Genomic DNA, 14,803 nt, shown 5'->3' with positions numbered 1-14,803 from the left:
CTTAAGCACAAAAATCTAGGCTAACATTCCAGTGCAGCACTGATGGAGGGCTGCACTGTTGGAGGTGCCATCTCTCGCATAAGACGTTAAACCGAGGCCCCGCCTGCTTTCACAGGTGGATGTAAAAGATCCAATTACTCTATTTTGAAGAAGAGCAGGGGAATTATCTCTGGTGTTCTGGCCAATATTTATCCCTCAATCAACATCACTAACAGATTATCTGGTCATTATTGCATAACTATTTGCAGGAACTTACTGAGTGCAAATTGGCTGCTGCGTTTCCTATGTTACAACAGTGACCAAACTTCAAAAAGTACTTCATTGGCTGTAAAGCGCTTTCGCATGTCTGGTGGTCATGAAATGAGCAGGGGAGTTATCCCCAGTGTCCTGGCCCTCAATCAACATATCAAAGAAACAGATTATCAGGTCATTATCACATTGATGTTTGTGGGAGTTTGCTTGTGCGCAAGTTGGCTGTCGCATTTCCAACATTACAACAGCGACTACACTCCAAAAGTACTTAATTTGCTGTAAAGCGCTTTGAGACGTCCAGTGGTCGTGAAAGGTGCTATATAAATGCAAGTCTTTCTCTCTTTATATAAATGCAAGTCTTTCTTTTTAATAATTTTTTTTAAATTTAAAAAAGGTAGTTTATGATATTTCAGGTTCTACCTTAAACCCATGTGTATGTCCCAGTCTTTATTTTGTTCTTGTAAAATGTTTATAAAGTGATGGATAATCAGCGCATTTTACTTCCTAGTTTGCTGTCTGTGAGAATTCTTCAATGTTAGCCTGTTTGATCACATCACTGCTGCTGGATGCTGGCGATCCCCAAGAGTTGGTGCTGGGAAAGGTGAAATCCATGCCACAGAGATTGCTAGATCTTTGTGGACAGCTTTCTTAAAAGTCACCGGTGAGCACCATCACTTCGTCACTGACTGCAAAATCCAGGCCCATATGCTGATGATATACTGGTATATAAAATAGATATCACTATCTCATTTCAAGTCATCGTCCAAAAGAATAAGGGGGAAGGTGCTCTTCACTTGTCAGAGTATTCTATTTGGTCAATTCTCAGTGTAATAAATTTGAGTTTTGGTTGAATTTCTCCTTATTTGTCTGTTAAAGTGGGTGCAAATTTTTTGCTAAACAATTGCGAATCTCTCAATTGAATAGTTGCTGAGGTAAAAATCCAGTCTGACTTTAGTTTTGACCCAATTACATACCACAACTTCAGCATGTGTGGAATTCAAAAGGAGTGACCTGCAGTTTAAAAGCTTTGCAAATCACTCCACCCAAATTGTTACCATTGTAGATGATGGGAAAGCTGCTTTTTTGTTGAGGAACATAGAATTTAATCAATGCCTTAACAGATTTAAAGACTGATCTCCCCCCTGCCTGCCCACCAAGTCTTCACGTTTCACAATGCACTCTAAAACTGTGAGATATTGTCAATTGTAACAAACCTTTAAAACCTCAATAAACGACATATTTTTAAAAACTCAATAGAAATTATGATTTTACCAAGGGCAGTGATTTAAAATGTTTTTGTTAAAGCGAACTTAAGAAAATAAACCCTGAAAACATCACTCCCCCCACCACAGCTCACCTTGGAACCATTGTGTTCGCTGTGGCTCAGTGGGTTTCAACACCGCCTCCAGTGCGCCAGTGCAGCCTTCGACCGCCTGAGGAAAAGAGTGTTCGAAGACCAGGCCCTCAAATCTGCCACCAAGCTCATGGTCTACAGGGCTGTACTAATACCCGTCCTCCTGCATGGCTCAGAGAAATGGACCATGTCCAGTAGATACCTCAAGTCGCTGGAGGAATACCACCAACAATGTCACTCTAAGATCCTACAAATCCCCTGGGAGGACAGACGCACCAACATTAGCGTCCTCGACCAGGCCAACATCCCCAGCATTGAAGCACTGACCACACTTGATCAGCTCCGCTGGAAAGACCACATAGTCCACATGCCAGACGCAAGACTCCCAAAGCAAGCGCTCTACTCGGAACTCCTTCATGGCAAATGAGCCAACGGTGGGCAGAGGAAATGTTAGAAGGACACCCTCAAAGCCTCCCTGATAAAGTGCAACATCCCCTCTGACACCTGCGAGTCCCTGGCCAAAGACCGGCCAAAATAGAAGAAGTGCATCCGGGAGAGCGCGGAGCACCTTGAGTCTCATCACCGAGAGCTTGCAGAAATCAAGCGCAGGCAACAGAAAGAGCGTGCGGCAAACCTGTCCCACCCTCCCTTACCTTCAACAACTATCTGTCCCACCTGTCACAGGGACTGTGGTTCTCATATTGGACTGTTCAGCCACCTAAGGACTCATTTTAAGAGTGGAAGCAAGTCTTCCTCGATTCCGAGGGAATGCCTCAGATTCAGAAGGTTGTGGGTTCTGGGACTCGAGCACAAATAAAATCTAGGCTGACACTGCAGTGCAGTGCACTGTCGACTTTTAGATGAGATATTAAACCGAATCTACTCTCTCAGGTGGACGTAAAAGATTCCATGGCATTATTTCAAAGAATAGGGGAGTTATCTCCGGTGTCCTGGCCAATATTTATTCCTCAATCAACATGACAAAAACAGAGATTATCTGGTCATTATCACATTGTTGTTTGTCGGACTTCATTGACTTTGACACGTCTGGTGGTCGTGAAAGGCGCAATATGAATCAAAGTATTTTTTCTTTTATTTGTTATGAGACATAAAACATGTTTATACCTTTTAGCAAGACAAAAAATAGGGTGACATGATTTCCAAATATGTATCTTAAAAGATTCGTGTCATTTGTTGTTGGTGAATGTATTACTAACCCCATCTGCTGTACACAATTTAAACAAGGCCACACGTTCAGGTGCAATGTCGCACTCAAAAAGGAAAACCGGGGAAAGAAACCCCAGCTAAAGCGGTAACTGTTCTGGAAACAAATTTGTTTTAAATTAAATAATAAAAACGGACGTGAAATAAACTTGTGTCAGAAAATAATGGAGGTAGTTTAATTAACAGGAAGAGGTTGCTGTGCCAGGCCTGGCGTTGTTGCTAAGGTCCGGCCGCCATTTTGTGAGAGTGCGAGGTGAAGCGGGGCGGAGACAATCAAAGGAGGAGCTTCTCTTACTCTCCTTTCAAACACTTCCCTTCCGCCAGTGCCAAGCGCCTTGCTCCGGCACTCCCCATCCCTTCGGCGTTACTCACGGCGGGAATTTGCTGCTATCGACGACGACGACGACTTAAAAACCTTTGCTCGCCATCGTCTCATTCTGTGGTTGCTGCCGCCATTCTCCTTTTCGTTGTGTGTGTGTGTTAAAGGGGGTGGGTGTGCGATGGACGGGTAAGTTGATGGTGGCCTTGTCTCCCTCTTTCTCTCGGCCGCCGGGTTACGCTGGCGCCTAGGCTCGACGCCGTCTTGCCTTCCTTTGGATTAATAATTTGTGGTGTTGATGAATTTTGGTGTTGCACTTGGCTGACAATTATGGTCTAATCCCTGCAGTGTTTTTCGGGCCGTTGTGTTGAGTTAAGATTTACATATATATTTCTCCCCCCGCCCCCAGCGTTTGTCGATGGTGTTTTTCCTGTCTTGTGTGTGTGCCTTTTTGAGGCTTAATTTTTTTTTAATTAGCTGTTAAATTGCGTGAAGAAGGTGTAAGATGGAGTTCTTTACTAGTCTGAAATACAAGTACTTTTTTTTGAGGGAGGGGGTAAGAAAAATAATCGGTTTTGCAATTCCAGATAAAAGACGGCGAGGGAGAAAATTTTCAGTGAATTTTTAAAAAAACAAAGTTTTACATTGTATAACAACTGCGACTTGTAATTCTAAGCGAGGGGATGGACGGGCGAGTGATCATTTTCTGGTAGAGTATGTCTGCCTTCTCTGGGTTTCGTTTCTCTTCCCCCCGCCTTTGTACGATGGACGGTGTTTCAGGTTGTAGTTTATGGTGATACAATGCTGCCGAGTTGGCAGGAAAAGCCCTCCCAAAAAATAAAGCCGTAGAGACTTTTGCTGTTCTTTGAACTCGAGTAGCTTCATCTGTGCTCTCCCTTTGTCTTTATTTTAAAAGAATACTGTAAACATATAAACTATAAGCAGATCTTTCTATAATCTGTCCCCTTTTTAAAATTTCCATTTTTAATTTTTGTAAAACATTTTCCCTGTCTCTTACTTTAAGTTTCATTGTGTCACTGTGTATAAGTAACTGGAGCTTTAACTTTTTTTTTCTCATGTTCTCTTTTCCCCTTTTCCTTCCCTACAGCATTGTCACAGATCTTATAGCAGTCGGTTTAAAGGTAGGAGTCTTTTCTCTCTTTCTAACTTTTACTTTTTTCCTTTTTATTAATTTCATGCATTCTTCTTGTGTATATACTTGGAAAAAGTTCAGTCTTGAGTCTCTTGACTTTGTGTTTCATTGTGTTGCTGAGCGGAATATTTTTTCCCTCTAGTTCACCGTCACCATTTTCTGGCAGGGCTGCTGTTTCAACAACAGCCTCTCAAACAATTAATCATAGGGTTGGCAGAAATGGAGCAGTTTTTCTCCATTAAATGATTGTGAGAATCCGACTGATTTTTGAAACAATTAAAGATTACTTGATCACGTTTTTGCTGAAGCTGCGAGTTGACAATGCAACAGAATATCAAAAAAAAATGCAACAACAGGAAGTATGTGGATCTAGTTCGAGAAGGAACTGATGTTTTTTTATATCCTGTCGGGTCGATACTTTTGTGGTCTCCTTGGTCTGTTTCATGTGCTTTAGGTTTGCAATAAAACTGCGTAGTTGGATTCGTTTCCCTTTTTAAAAATGTTCGACATCTATTAGTTTTATGAAGCAGAATTATTAATCATATGTTTAACAGACTAGTCTTGGAAGAAATGTTTGCGAAAATCAAGGGTGTGTTTTATTCAAGTGTGCGATCCAGATTGAGGTAGTTATCTCCTGGGGCTCTCGGCACATATGTGTATGATCGTGCTCTTTGTTGGTCTTCGTCACCAATGTACATCACTCTGCTTGATAAGTTAATAGATTTTCTGGCGAAACTGTATGAGAACACACATGTTGGTGTGTTGAGACAATTGAGCATTCAGAAGTTCGAGTGACAAACCATAAGAGCAAGCGTTTTGTAATTTTATGAACATTTAAATAAAATGTTTAAAATCCTTGGTGAGTTCTGTACTGTAATTTGGAGTTGTTGTTTTAGTTTTGCTCCCAGTAAGAATCAGGCCAGGAAGCAGTTTTTGCTAGACTTAGATTTTAATCATGATTTGGATTGGAGTATTGTAATTTGAAGTGCACTAATAGTTTTATTTCATAGTGCATTGTTCTCCATAATATGCTATGTGTATATATACAAGGTAGCAATTGTATCACAAGGTTGAGTATTCTGAACCACTCGAATAAAACTCCCAAGTGTTCTGAATTCTGTGATGACAGTCATGAAATCTCTCTCTCTCTCTCTCGTTAAAATACTTTTAATACATAAGATCCATTTATTGTATTTCACTGATGTAGTCGCACCACCAAGCCATATATTCCTTGAACTTTCCATTCCCCTAACTCTGGCCTCTGCATTTTCCCCCTCCCCTTTGCCCCACCATTAGTGACGCAGCCTTCCATATTGTTTTCCCCTCTCCCCTTTTTTAAAAATGTCCTCGATACCCATCTCTGCAAGTATTTGGTCATCCCTCCTAATCGCTGCCTGATTTGGCCTCTGTTTTCCATACACCTAAATGCACCATTGCTTTTTTGACACCATTGTGACCAAAGAGGCAGCCACAAGGGGGTATGCAAGAACCCAACCAAGTTTTGGGGGGGGATGCTGAGATGAGAGTTGAACTCATTCCTCCACTCGTGACACCACGTGTTGATACGTTATCATGCTGTGCCATTAGTATCTGTTTTTAAATCATTTCCTTTGCCAGCAGCAGATTTCATGGTGGACATTGGCCACTTTGATGCTTGATGACTTCTACATTGAATCAGTGATTGATTTATTTTGGAAATAATCAAGTTTTGTAATTTTAATAACTAAGTTTTGGTGGAGTGAATTTTTATACTCGCTGAATTTATGATGGTGCCTGGAAATGGAATTGTTTTCTCTGTTGGGTACCAAACACCACCATTAAGTGCTATGTAATCAGCTATATTACTTACAGTAAAAATGGCTTTTTTGAGTCAGGATCTCCGTTGCTCTGAATACACAGGTGCCAGAACTGAAGTGAGAATTCCACATATATTTATTAAAAGGCTCTTCTAGGTTTCATCTGTAATTTGTTTATGCCGAAGTTAAATATCATCTTGTTACTTATGTGGCTGCCAAATTTTAGTTTGCGCTCCTGTGAAGCATTTGGGAATGTTTTACTCAGTTAAAGGCGCTATATAAATGCAAGCTGTTATAGTTTTGCTGGTCACCTTCAATTTGTGCAGGATGAGCCACTAGCATTATGCCGATAGCAACAAATAATATCTCATCTGAGCTACATTTTTAAACTAGACAAAGATTAATTTCAGTTTTAAGTAATTTGACTTTTTTCCTTGCGCATAAAGTTCTGAATTGCTTGAGTATTTTCCAATTTTGTCTTTAAATCTACACTTTTTATGGAGATAGTTTTGTTTTGTTGTTGTTCTGGCAGTGACTGCCATGACACACTTGGTATGTTATCAGGCAGTCCCGTGTATCGAAAATGACTTGCTTCCACACCAAAAAGGGATGATTTCACAGATGTTTCAATGAGGGACCTGACATTCTAGGTCCCGCACTACATTTTGAAGGGTGGAAGATGTCTGTGCTTGGATTCTTTTAACGTGGGGTGGCCGTTGCACACCAACTACTACACAGGCTTGATAGGGTTAACCAAGATGATTGGAGACCAAGCTCTGCTGCATGGACCTAGTGCGCACACATGGTCCTACTATCCACAGATCGCAGTGTGAGACATACTGCCATAAATGAAATCTACATTAAACAACTAATACTTACAACACCACCGCTCAACTGATCAAGATTACTGGGAACCAATGGAGTCAGCACATTTTATAGTACTTAAATTTGCAGTTTTTCTTTCTTATCTTATTGAAATTGAGAAGAAAATAAATTGCATTGCCTCCTGTTTGCTTCATAAGCTAAATTTGGGGTGGGACGCTACAATTGATTTTAGTGTTCCCCATGGTAGAACGGGGTTGCTGTATTACTGAATCTGTTTTTCAGTGCATTTGATTGGGCAAGGACAGGATTGTGCTCAGGATCTTGTCCCTCCATAACCAAATAACTCATTGTCTCTTTCCAGACTCATTCACAGAATGCCACTTGGGTGAGCTATCAGATGGTTCTAGTGGTAGAATTGTACCCCATTATAAGAGGAAATTGGGTGGGGAGTAGAAAATAAAGGATATTTACTGTAATGGTACCCCTCTTGTATGTCATGTTGCTTTCTTTTATCAGTTTGGACTTTTTTTGAAGATGACTGGATTACATTTTGGACAGGAAATATTGAGTACTCTTGAAGTTGCAGTTTTGAAATGGAATGCAACGAAGCAGAGGAGTTTGTCACAAATGAAATGAAATTTTTCAATGTTTTCAAAAATTAATGTCAATCAATGTTGAAATGAGAAAGTACCATTCAATCCGTTGTCATCTTAGTGCTGTTTTAGGATACAGTGACAATTGTAAAACTGTTCTTCACTGTAACCCTATCCCTCTTATGTTGGCAAACATGTTGGCATGTATTGAAAGCTGTATGCAGGAGTTATTTCTGTAACTCAGCTTTTCTTATCCCAATTTATCCACCAAAATACATTTTGACATCTCGTGTAAAAAGTTTGAGTTTTGACTTTTTTTTTCTGTCACCACCCTGCCCCCCCCCACGCCCCCCACCCCAAATCCACCCTTATAATTCAATAGCCTTTTTTGCTTGCTGCATGGTTCAGGATTTGTAATTATCATCTTTTTATTTTCCACTCTTTCCATAAAAACTTGACCCCCAACAAGGCATACTTTTTCATTGTGGTTTTGCCTATTTGTGCATTGGTAGCTAGTTATTTGTCACGTGACAATTCTTGTGATTTTTTTAATCAATCTATATCTACATATCTTTTTGTATATCACTACTTCTGTATTAAAATCCGGATGAGGCAAAGTAATTAGTTGAGTGGGAGAAATGCCAACTGTCAATACACAGTCTGGAGTCAGGTGGGTGAGAGCGACAATCTTGAGAGGTTTATTTGTTGGCTGTAGTGGAGTGGAGCTGGCTGCTGGCTCCAACAAACTGATTGAACTGCACAGTACACTAGTTGTAATATTGCAGAGCTGCAACGTACGGCTTTGCCTTGTTTAGAACTGTTTTTTGAAAGCCTTCGATTCTGACGTATAACTGTTTGTTTGGTGGTGTTGACCACTTAAGTTCGGGTCTTCCGCCTCACTCGCCTTATTTCATGTATTTTTCATTTTCTAATCAGTGATTTGTTTACCTAATTTATGTTAGCTTACATTTCTCAATGTTATGTTGCATTATGTAATGTTGTATTTACCAAGCCTTTTGTAGGTATCTCTTCCCTTCCCCCCCCCCCCCCCCCCCAGCCACCACCCTCCTCCTCCTCTTTCTTCCCCCCCCCCCCCCCTTTCGTGTGTGTCTCTTTTTTTCTCTCGGTTCGTGGTCCCACTTCCAATTTCAAGCGGCAGGCATCGGGGGCAGAGTCTCAGGCGCAGAAGGACAGAGTGCAGTAATAATAGTCAGTCCCTTGATTTAATTGTTGTTTTCCTTTTCCAGCAGAATAACCACAGTGGATAATATCTAATAACACGAATATTAAGAGCATCTGGTGGGTGATGCCAATAGCACAAATACAAAGAGCATCCTGATGGCCAAGCAAATGATCAGTTTGACCTAATATTTAATTGTTCATCGTGCTTTTATTTTTCCAGCCAAAGTGTATGTTTATGTTAAAACTTCACTTGATCTTGGTCATTGGCCTAGGGGGATTAAATGTTTGACAAATTTATAAAATGTGGCACTTTGTTGTGCAAATTAGCTAGTGATCATCATTTGCAAGGCTCTCGGATGAATTATTAAAATGATAGATTTACTTTGAGCATGGAATGGTAGCTAGTTTCTCACAACCAAGTTTTGTCTTGTGACTAGATTGATTTCTCGAGGCAGATCACACTAAATATAATGAAAAACAAATGGGTGTTTCTTGACTACATGCCACCATGACATGCCCTTCAGTGGCACAGTCTGGGCAGGGACTTATTTGTTGTCGGGGCCAATCTGACCTCTGGTAAAAGCTGTAACCGTCAGTTTTCCAACCCCCTCCCAGCTTATGGAAGATGGAATGCAAAAAAAAACCCCAAATGTTCAGTGAAAACTGCCTGTCGATGGATCGATGAAAAACCACTTGTTTGTGATGTACTATCAGTAAGTAAACACCCCCTGGGTTCTGCTGTCTGGGCACCGATTGGTGGTACTTTTCTTGGGCAATTTCCTTCCTTCCCTCCTCTCCTGAAGGTGACGACTGTGTGTTGGGATGCCAGGCAATCTCGGATCTTGTTCAAGTGGCCGTTATTCATGTTAAATGTTAATCGTGAATGTTGAATGACTGTCAAATCTGGCAATTTTGTCCTCTCCTAATGTGCCTGTCGGTGTTCCAGCAGACTGTGCTGGCTAGCAATCGTTTCATGCAATCCTGAGTATCCCAGAATTGTCCCAAGTTCCTAGATGCATGGCATAGTTTTGTAGTGCCAAATTTACTTGGATAATGCTGCAGATGCTGGAGTTGGGGCATTGATCCTTGGATTACATTAACCATCTTGGAAGTGCTATTTGTAGAGTTATTAAGGTAGACGAGTAAATGTTGAACTGCAGATACCTTTTGCAAGTTTACCTGGAAGGATTTTATTTTAAGAAAATTGACTTCCTGGATTAGGTACTGGTTTGAAAGCTTTTCCTGAGAGCTCTGTGACATCAAAAGTAAGGCTAATTACTTGGCGCATTTATTGGTTTTAAGGGGCCCAAGTTTAGGCCTCAGTTGCTCCTGATTTTTTGGAGCAACTGGTGTAGAATGGAGTATCTTAGAAATTCAAATTCTCGGCATTTAGTTTGCTCCAGTTCCAGTCAGTTAGAACAGTTTCACTTCGGAACAGAATTTTTTTTTCAAAAGGGGGCGTGTCCGGCCACTTACACCTGTTTTCAAAGTTTCGGCAGTGAAAACTTGCTCCAAACTAACTTAGAATGGAGTAAGTTAAGATTTTTGTAAGCTCGAAAAAACCTTGTCTATACTTGAGAAAATCAGGTGTAGGTTGGGGGGGGGGGGGGGGGAAGGGAAGTCATTAAATTCTACAATCAATCCTTAGTTATACATACAAATATTATACAAATAAATCCAACCTGAATAAAAATTTATAAGCAAAGAAAAGATTAAATAAACAATGTTCCTACCTGTGTGAAACAGCAGCAGCCTTCGAGCTGCTGTGCTTCAGGCAGGCCTTTCATGTTGGAGACAGGCAGGGGTGTGGCGTCAGTGTCTCGACGGCAGCCCCAACAGTGGCAGCAAGCAGCCTTCGCACTGAGCTGCTGTACTGCAGGCAGGCCTTCATTCTGTTAGTGGCTGGCCGGCAGCCGAAGGATCAACACCGGGCGCACGCAGCTTTTCAAGAGGGCTGAGGCCATTCGGCCATGGGATAGGAGCGGCGACAGTGGCTGGCCGGCAGCCGAAGGATCAACACCGGGCGCACGCAGCTTTTCAAGGGGGCTGAGGCCATTCGGCCACGCTTAAGGGGCGGCGTCAGTGGCTCGATGGCAGCCGAGTCCTTTTTAAAAATGCCAGAGTGCCAATGTTTATTTGACACTGCGTGCACACGCAGGGTTGCCGGCACCACGTTGGCTCATTTAAATTGGACCCGCCCCCCCACTACTTACAGAATCGGCGCGAGTATTTGGCATCGCCCCCCTGCTGTGAAGAGCATGCCGCGCCAAGCTGAGATCGAGCTCCGAGGAGCCGGAGAATATCAAAGTTTTTTTTTCTAGCGCACTTTTAGGCGCGAAGAACAGGCGTCCAACTCGGAGGTGCACCGTTTTCGGCGCGGGCCGAAACTTGGGGCCAAGATCTTGGAAGGTGGTGGGGAAAAAATTGAACCTCTGACTGACAAGTTGTGTAATTAGTTTTTCCTTATTGGCTTAATTTCAATTTTTTTAAATGTAAAGTGCCTTTGACAAGTCTTATTTATATTTTTAATAGTGTTTACAATACCAATGGCTAAGTGTGCTGTGCCTTAATAGATTAGAACTCTGCAAGACTGCAGCACCAATAGTGAAAAGAACTGAAATAAAAACACAAGATGCTGGAGATACTTGGGTCAGGCAGCATCCGCTGAGAAAATCCATCCCCAGAACTGAAAGATATTGCAGATGAACATTTAAAAAGAACAAGGGAATGGGGGGGAAATGATACCCAGGGATTAATAAATAAACCCATTAGATGACCGAGTGCACAGTATAAATTCTCAGTCCAAATAAACTTAACATACTGGCTGTGAGCTAGACGCAGCTTTTGAAAACCAGCATTAACATTTAATCGTGTAAATGGCAGTGATTGTTCTCTGGAAGAATGATCAAAGTGGAGCAAGAACAGAAAATGTGGTAAATAGACACATGGTCTGTCAGCATGTGTAAAGTTTAGTAAGATTGGGATACTCCCCTATCCCCAAAGGTCAGGTTTCTTGATGTTTCAATGGTCTCTGAGAGAAAGTGGAAATGCTGAATCGTATAGCGCTGAGTGGAACTGGGGAAGAAAAATTGAGTAAATCATCCCATGTGCTTGTAGACTTTAGTTTGTCGTGTAGAGGCCTGGGAATAGGTGACGCATGTCGATTTAGAATGCTGGAATAATGCAAGGGAGCAGGGAGGCAAAAACCCAAGGAGGCAGTAGAAAATAATTTAAACGCAGTATTAAAAACTCGTTAGTTTTTTCTTTGCTAGCTCAGGTCTGGTTCCATGAGTCCCGTGGAACAGCAGCAAAATGGCCATTCTTCATGCGTGAGCCTTGGCAGTATGTGTCAGTGGAGTATTTGAATATGGGTTAACATGGACATCTGAGTGAAGCCTGATCTTGTACACCTGACATCCACACTCGTGCGTTTCCAGGACTGATTTTATTTTTCCCCCCAACGAAATCTGCATAGACCAAGGGTTGAAGTAGTAGTCTGACATTTTCTTAGCAAAACTTTTTTCAAAGCCATTTTATCATTTTATGCCACAGATGTGTTTCTTTAAGACAAACCTTTACATAATTTCAGACAAATTGCTAATACTTATTGAGCAAAACATCGAGGTTTTATATAGTGCAGTGTGTGTGGGGTATTATTGAGCAGGTTAATTGCAAGAATTTCAGCCTGGAATGCTCAAAATGTGGAGATTGAATATAAACCTGCTGTTAATGTTCATCCTGAATGACTCAAAGTATTTCACTCATCAGAGATAAGGGATTGGAATCATGGCCTGGATTTTGCAGTTAGCACACTTGCCCAGAGACTTTCGATGGGCTTTTACAGTGTAACTTGCAGTGATTAGAAATCCAGAACAGTACAAGGGATCTGGGACCAACAACATGAAGAATCCTTACTGAGACACGCAGAGTCTGAACCATATGTTCGAATAGTGAATTCAATGCTAAATCACGTACAGAAAGTAAAAGAAAGATGGGGTTGAGAGAGACATGAGACAAAGAAATTTTTTGTTAGATAAATGTTTTGATTGTTTTAAATCTCCCAACAATACCTGTGATTCAAATGTGAAGGAATGAGACTCCACACTTATAAAGTATGTAAAGTAAATTTTCAGGAGCAGAGGTGGTTTGTCAGTAATTAAGACTGCTCACCAATGTTTCCTGTTTTTCTTTGGCGAGGGCCACGCAGCCCCTTTTTTAAAAATCTGCGCATGGGCAGTTTTTTTCCATTTAAAAAAAAAAGCCAGGTCACTGGTTACGCAGGACCCCAGGAAAGGGAACATTGATCATCGCGCTGTTAAAAATTCAATTAAACATGAATGGGCAAGCCCCAACTTTTTTTTTCTGGCGTGTTTAGTAGTACTTTAGTAGTTCTGTAAGTACCGCAACTTCACGCCCTTCATGTGCTTGAGTGGTGAGTCTGTGGGTGAGATACGGGTACAGTGCAGCTCCTGGAGGAGCAGGGCACCTGACAGCAACCTCCTGATTTCGACATTTATCTGTACATGTGTGGTCAACGGAAGTTGCTGTCTGATTTACTCGATAATAACCGTGAGTGCTGATTAATGTTCCCCTTAAGCTGCGCGGCTGCACAGTAATGGTTTTTTTCGGCGTTTCGATTGAATGGAACAAAGTGCAGTTTACAGGCAACATTGGCACTGATAGCCTCACCTTTATTCCTACTGGAAATTGCAGGCCAGTAGGTTAATTACCCTGCATGAAGTAGCAAGCGATTGAGTTTTTAGCATTTCTAAGTCATAATTGAAGCAATGTGCTTAAGACTTGTGTTAAATTAAATGCCATTGTGCACACAAATGTTGCTACAGTATAGAATCGTGATTTAAAACAAAGACATTTGGTTCAGATGATAGATTTATTTTGAATTCCCACTTGCATGTCCTTTCTGCTGCAAACGTTCTATATTGCTGGTTTAAAATGGTCAAGGAATACTGAGCAATAAATGTTTACAATTGGACATTGCTGATATTTTTAAAAAAAAATAACTGGTGCTGAAATAACACCTTCATGCAGATCTCTGTCCTGCAAGATGAGCTTTGACTTCTGTACTGCCGACAACAGTTGATGTTTCCCCAGATGGTTTCCCATTGTAAAAACACTGGATAAAACTTGAGTGCTTGTGATCAATTCATCAGATTTCACAACGTGCACAAAATCCTTCAGTTAAGTACAGGGTACCTTGAGGTTGAAATTTGCTACTGCAAATGCTCCATTTGAGTGACTTCACTGAAAGCCAGTGAAATTGGCCATCATGTGGGCGACTGAACAATCTGTTTTCTCTAACTTTCATTTTGTTTTTGTGAAAATAGCAACAACTACATAAAAGTTACGGCAGTAAAATGGCTCCGACAAGACAACATGTCCAATATAATGTAGTTGCCCAAAATGTGGCAGGAGCTCCTTTTCTGATTTTGGGTAAATCTACTACTGGCACCCCTTTGCCAAACTACTAGAGGAAAATATTAGTTATGCTACCTATTGGGATTAATTGATTCTGTGAAACCCCACTCAACAACAGCCATCTCAAAGTAACTGAGCAGTTTGATGGTGAGAAGTAAATGGACAAGTTCTGATGGGCTCATCTCTATAATCTGGCTTCTACATGCTATGTGCTGAGTCATCAACATGCCATCGACCAGGAAGAATTGATCTTTCTGCTTTACATTAGGTAAGGTTAAATAAATGGAATTCTTTCATAAGTGCTTTCTAGGGCTTAAATTTAACTGTTTGTTCTTGGGCAGTTTACAAAATGGGGCATGAGCGTAGATGCTGGAAGAAAAATAACAACGGAGTTAAAATATAAGGCTATGGATAGCTATATTTAAGTAGTATAGCACGGAAGTGAAACCAAACTTTTAAAAACTGAATAATATTTCTGTGTTCTTTGTTTTAGGGAGTGACTTATCTTTTTTTAATCCCCCCCCCTCATGGGAAAAGATTTGCCCATTACCTCATGCTGCCCCTTAGATTGGGAATTATATTTGTGGAAATGAACCAGTTCTCACCCTTGGGTGGGTTGCAGCACAAACTTGCTGCACTACTGTTAACTTGTAATTTGATACCAATTCT

General features: G+C 41.2%; 1 protein-coding gene across 4 annotated transcripts in view; it reads left to right on the top strand.

The window, feature by feature from the left end:
* Nucleotides 1-3,087: 3,087 nt before the first annotated feature.
* Nucleotides 3,088-14,803, top strand: part of ptbp3 (polypyrimidine tract binding protein 3) — a 108,726-nt gene continuing 97,010 nt past the window's right edge. For 2 of the 4 annotated variants that reach the window (XM_070888222.1, XM_070888219.1), the window contains exons 1-2: nt 3,088-3,338; nt 4,258-4,291. In XM_070888222.1, coding sequence (XP_070744323.1) covers nt 3,331-3,338; nt 4,258-4,291 — 42 coding nt within the window. In that variant the 5' untranslated portion in view covers nt 3,088-3,330. The remainder of the gene's footprint in view (nt 3,339-4,257; nt 4,292-14,803) is intronic. The other 2 variants (XM_070888235.1, XM_070888229.1) reach the window with 2 other exon arrangements.

Source organism: Pristiophorus japonicus, chromosome 1 (assembly GCF_044704955.1).
Source record: "Pristiophorus japonicus isolate sPriJap1 chromosome 1, sPriJap1.hap1, whole genome shotgun sequence".
Taxonomy (NCBI): domain Eukaryota; kingdom Metazoa; phylum Chordata; class Chondrichthyes; family Pristiophoridae; genus Pristiophorus; species Pristiophorus japonicus.
This window is presented reverse-complemented; position numbering and strand designations above follow the sequence as displayed.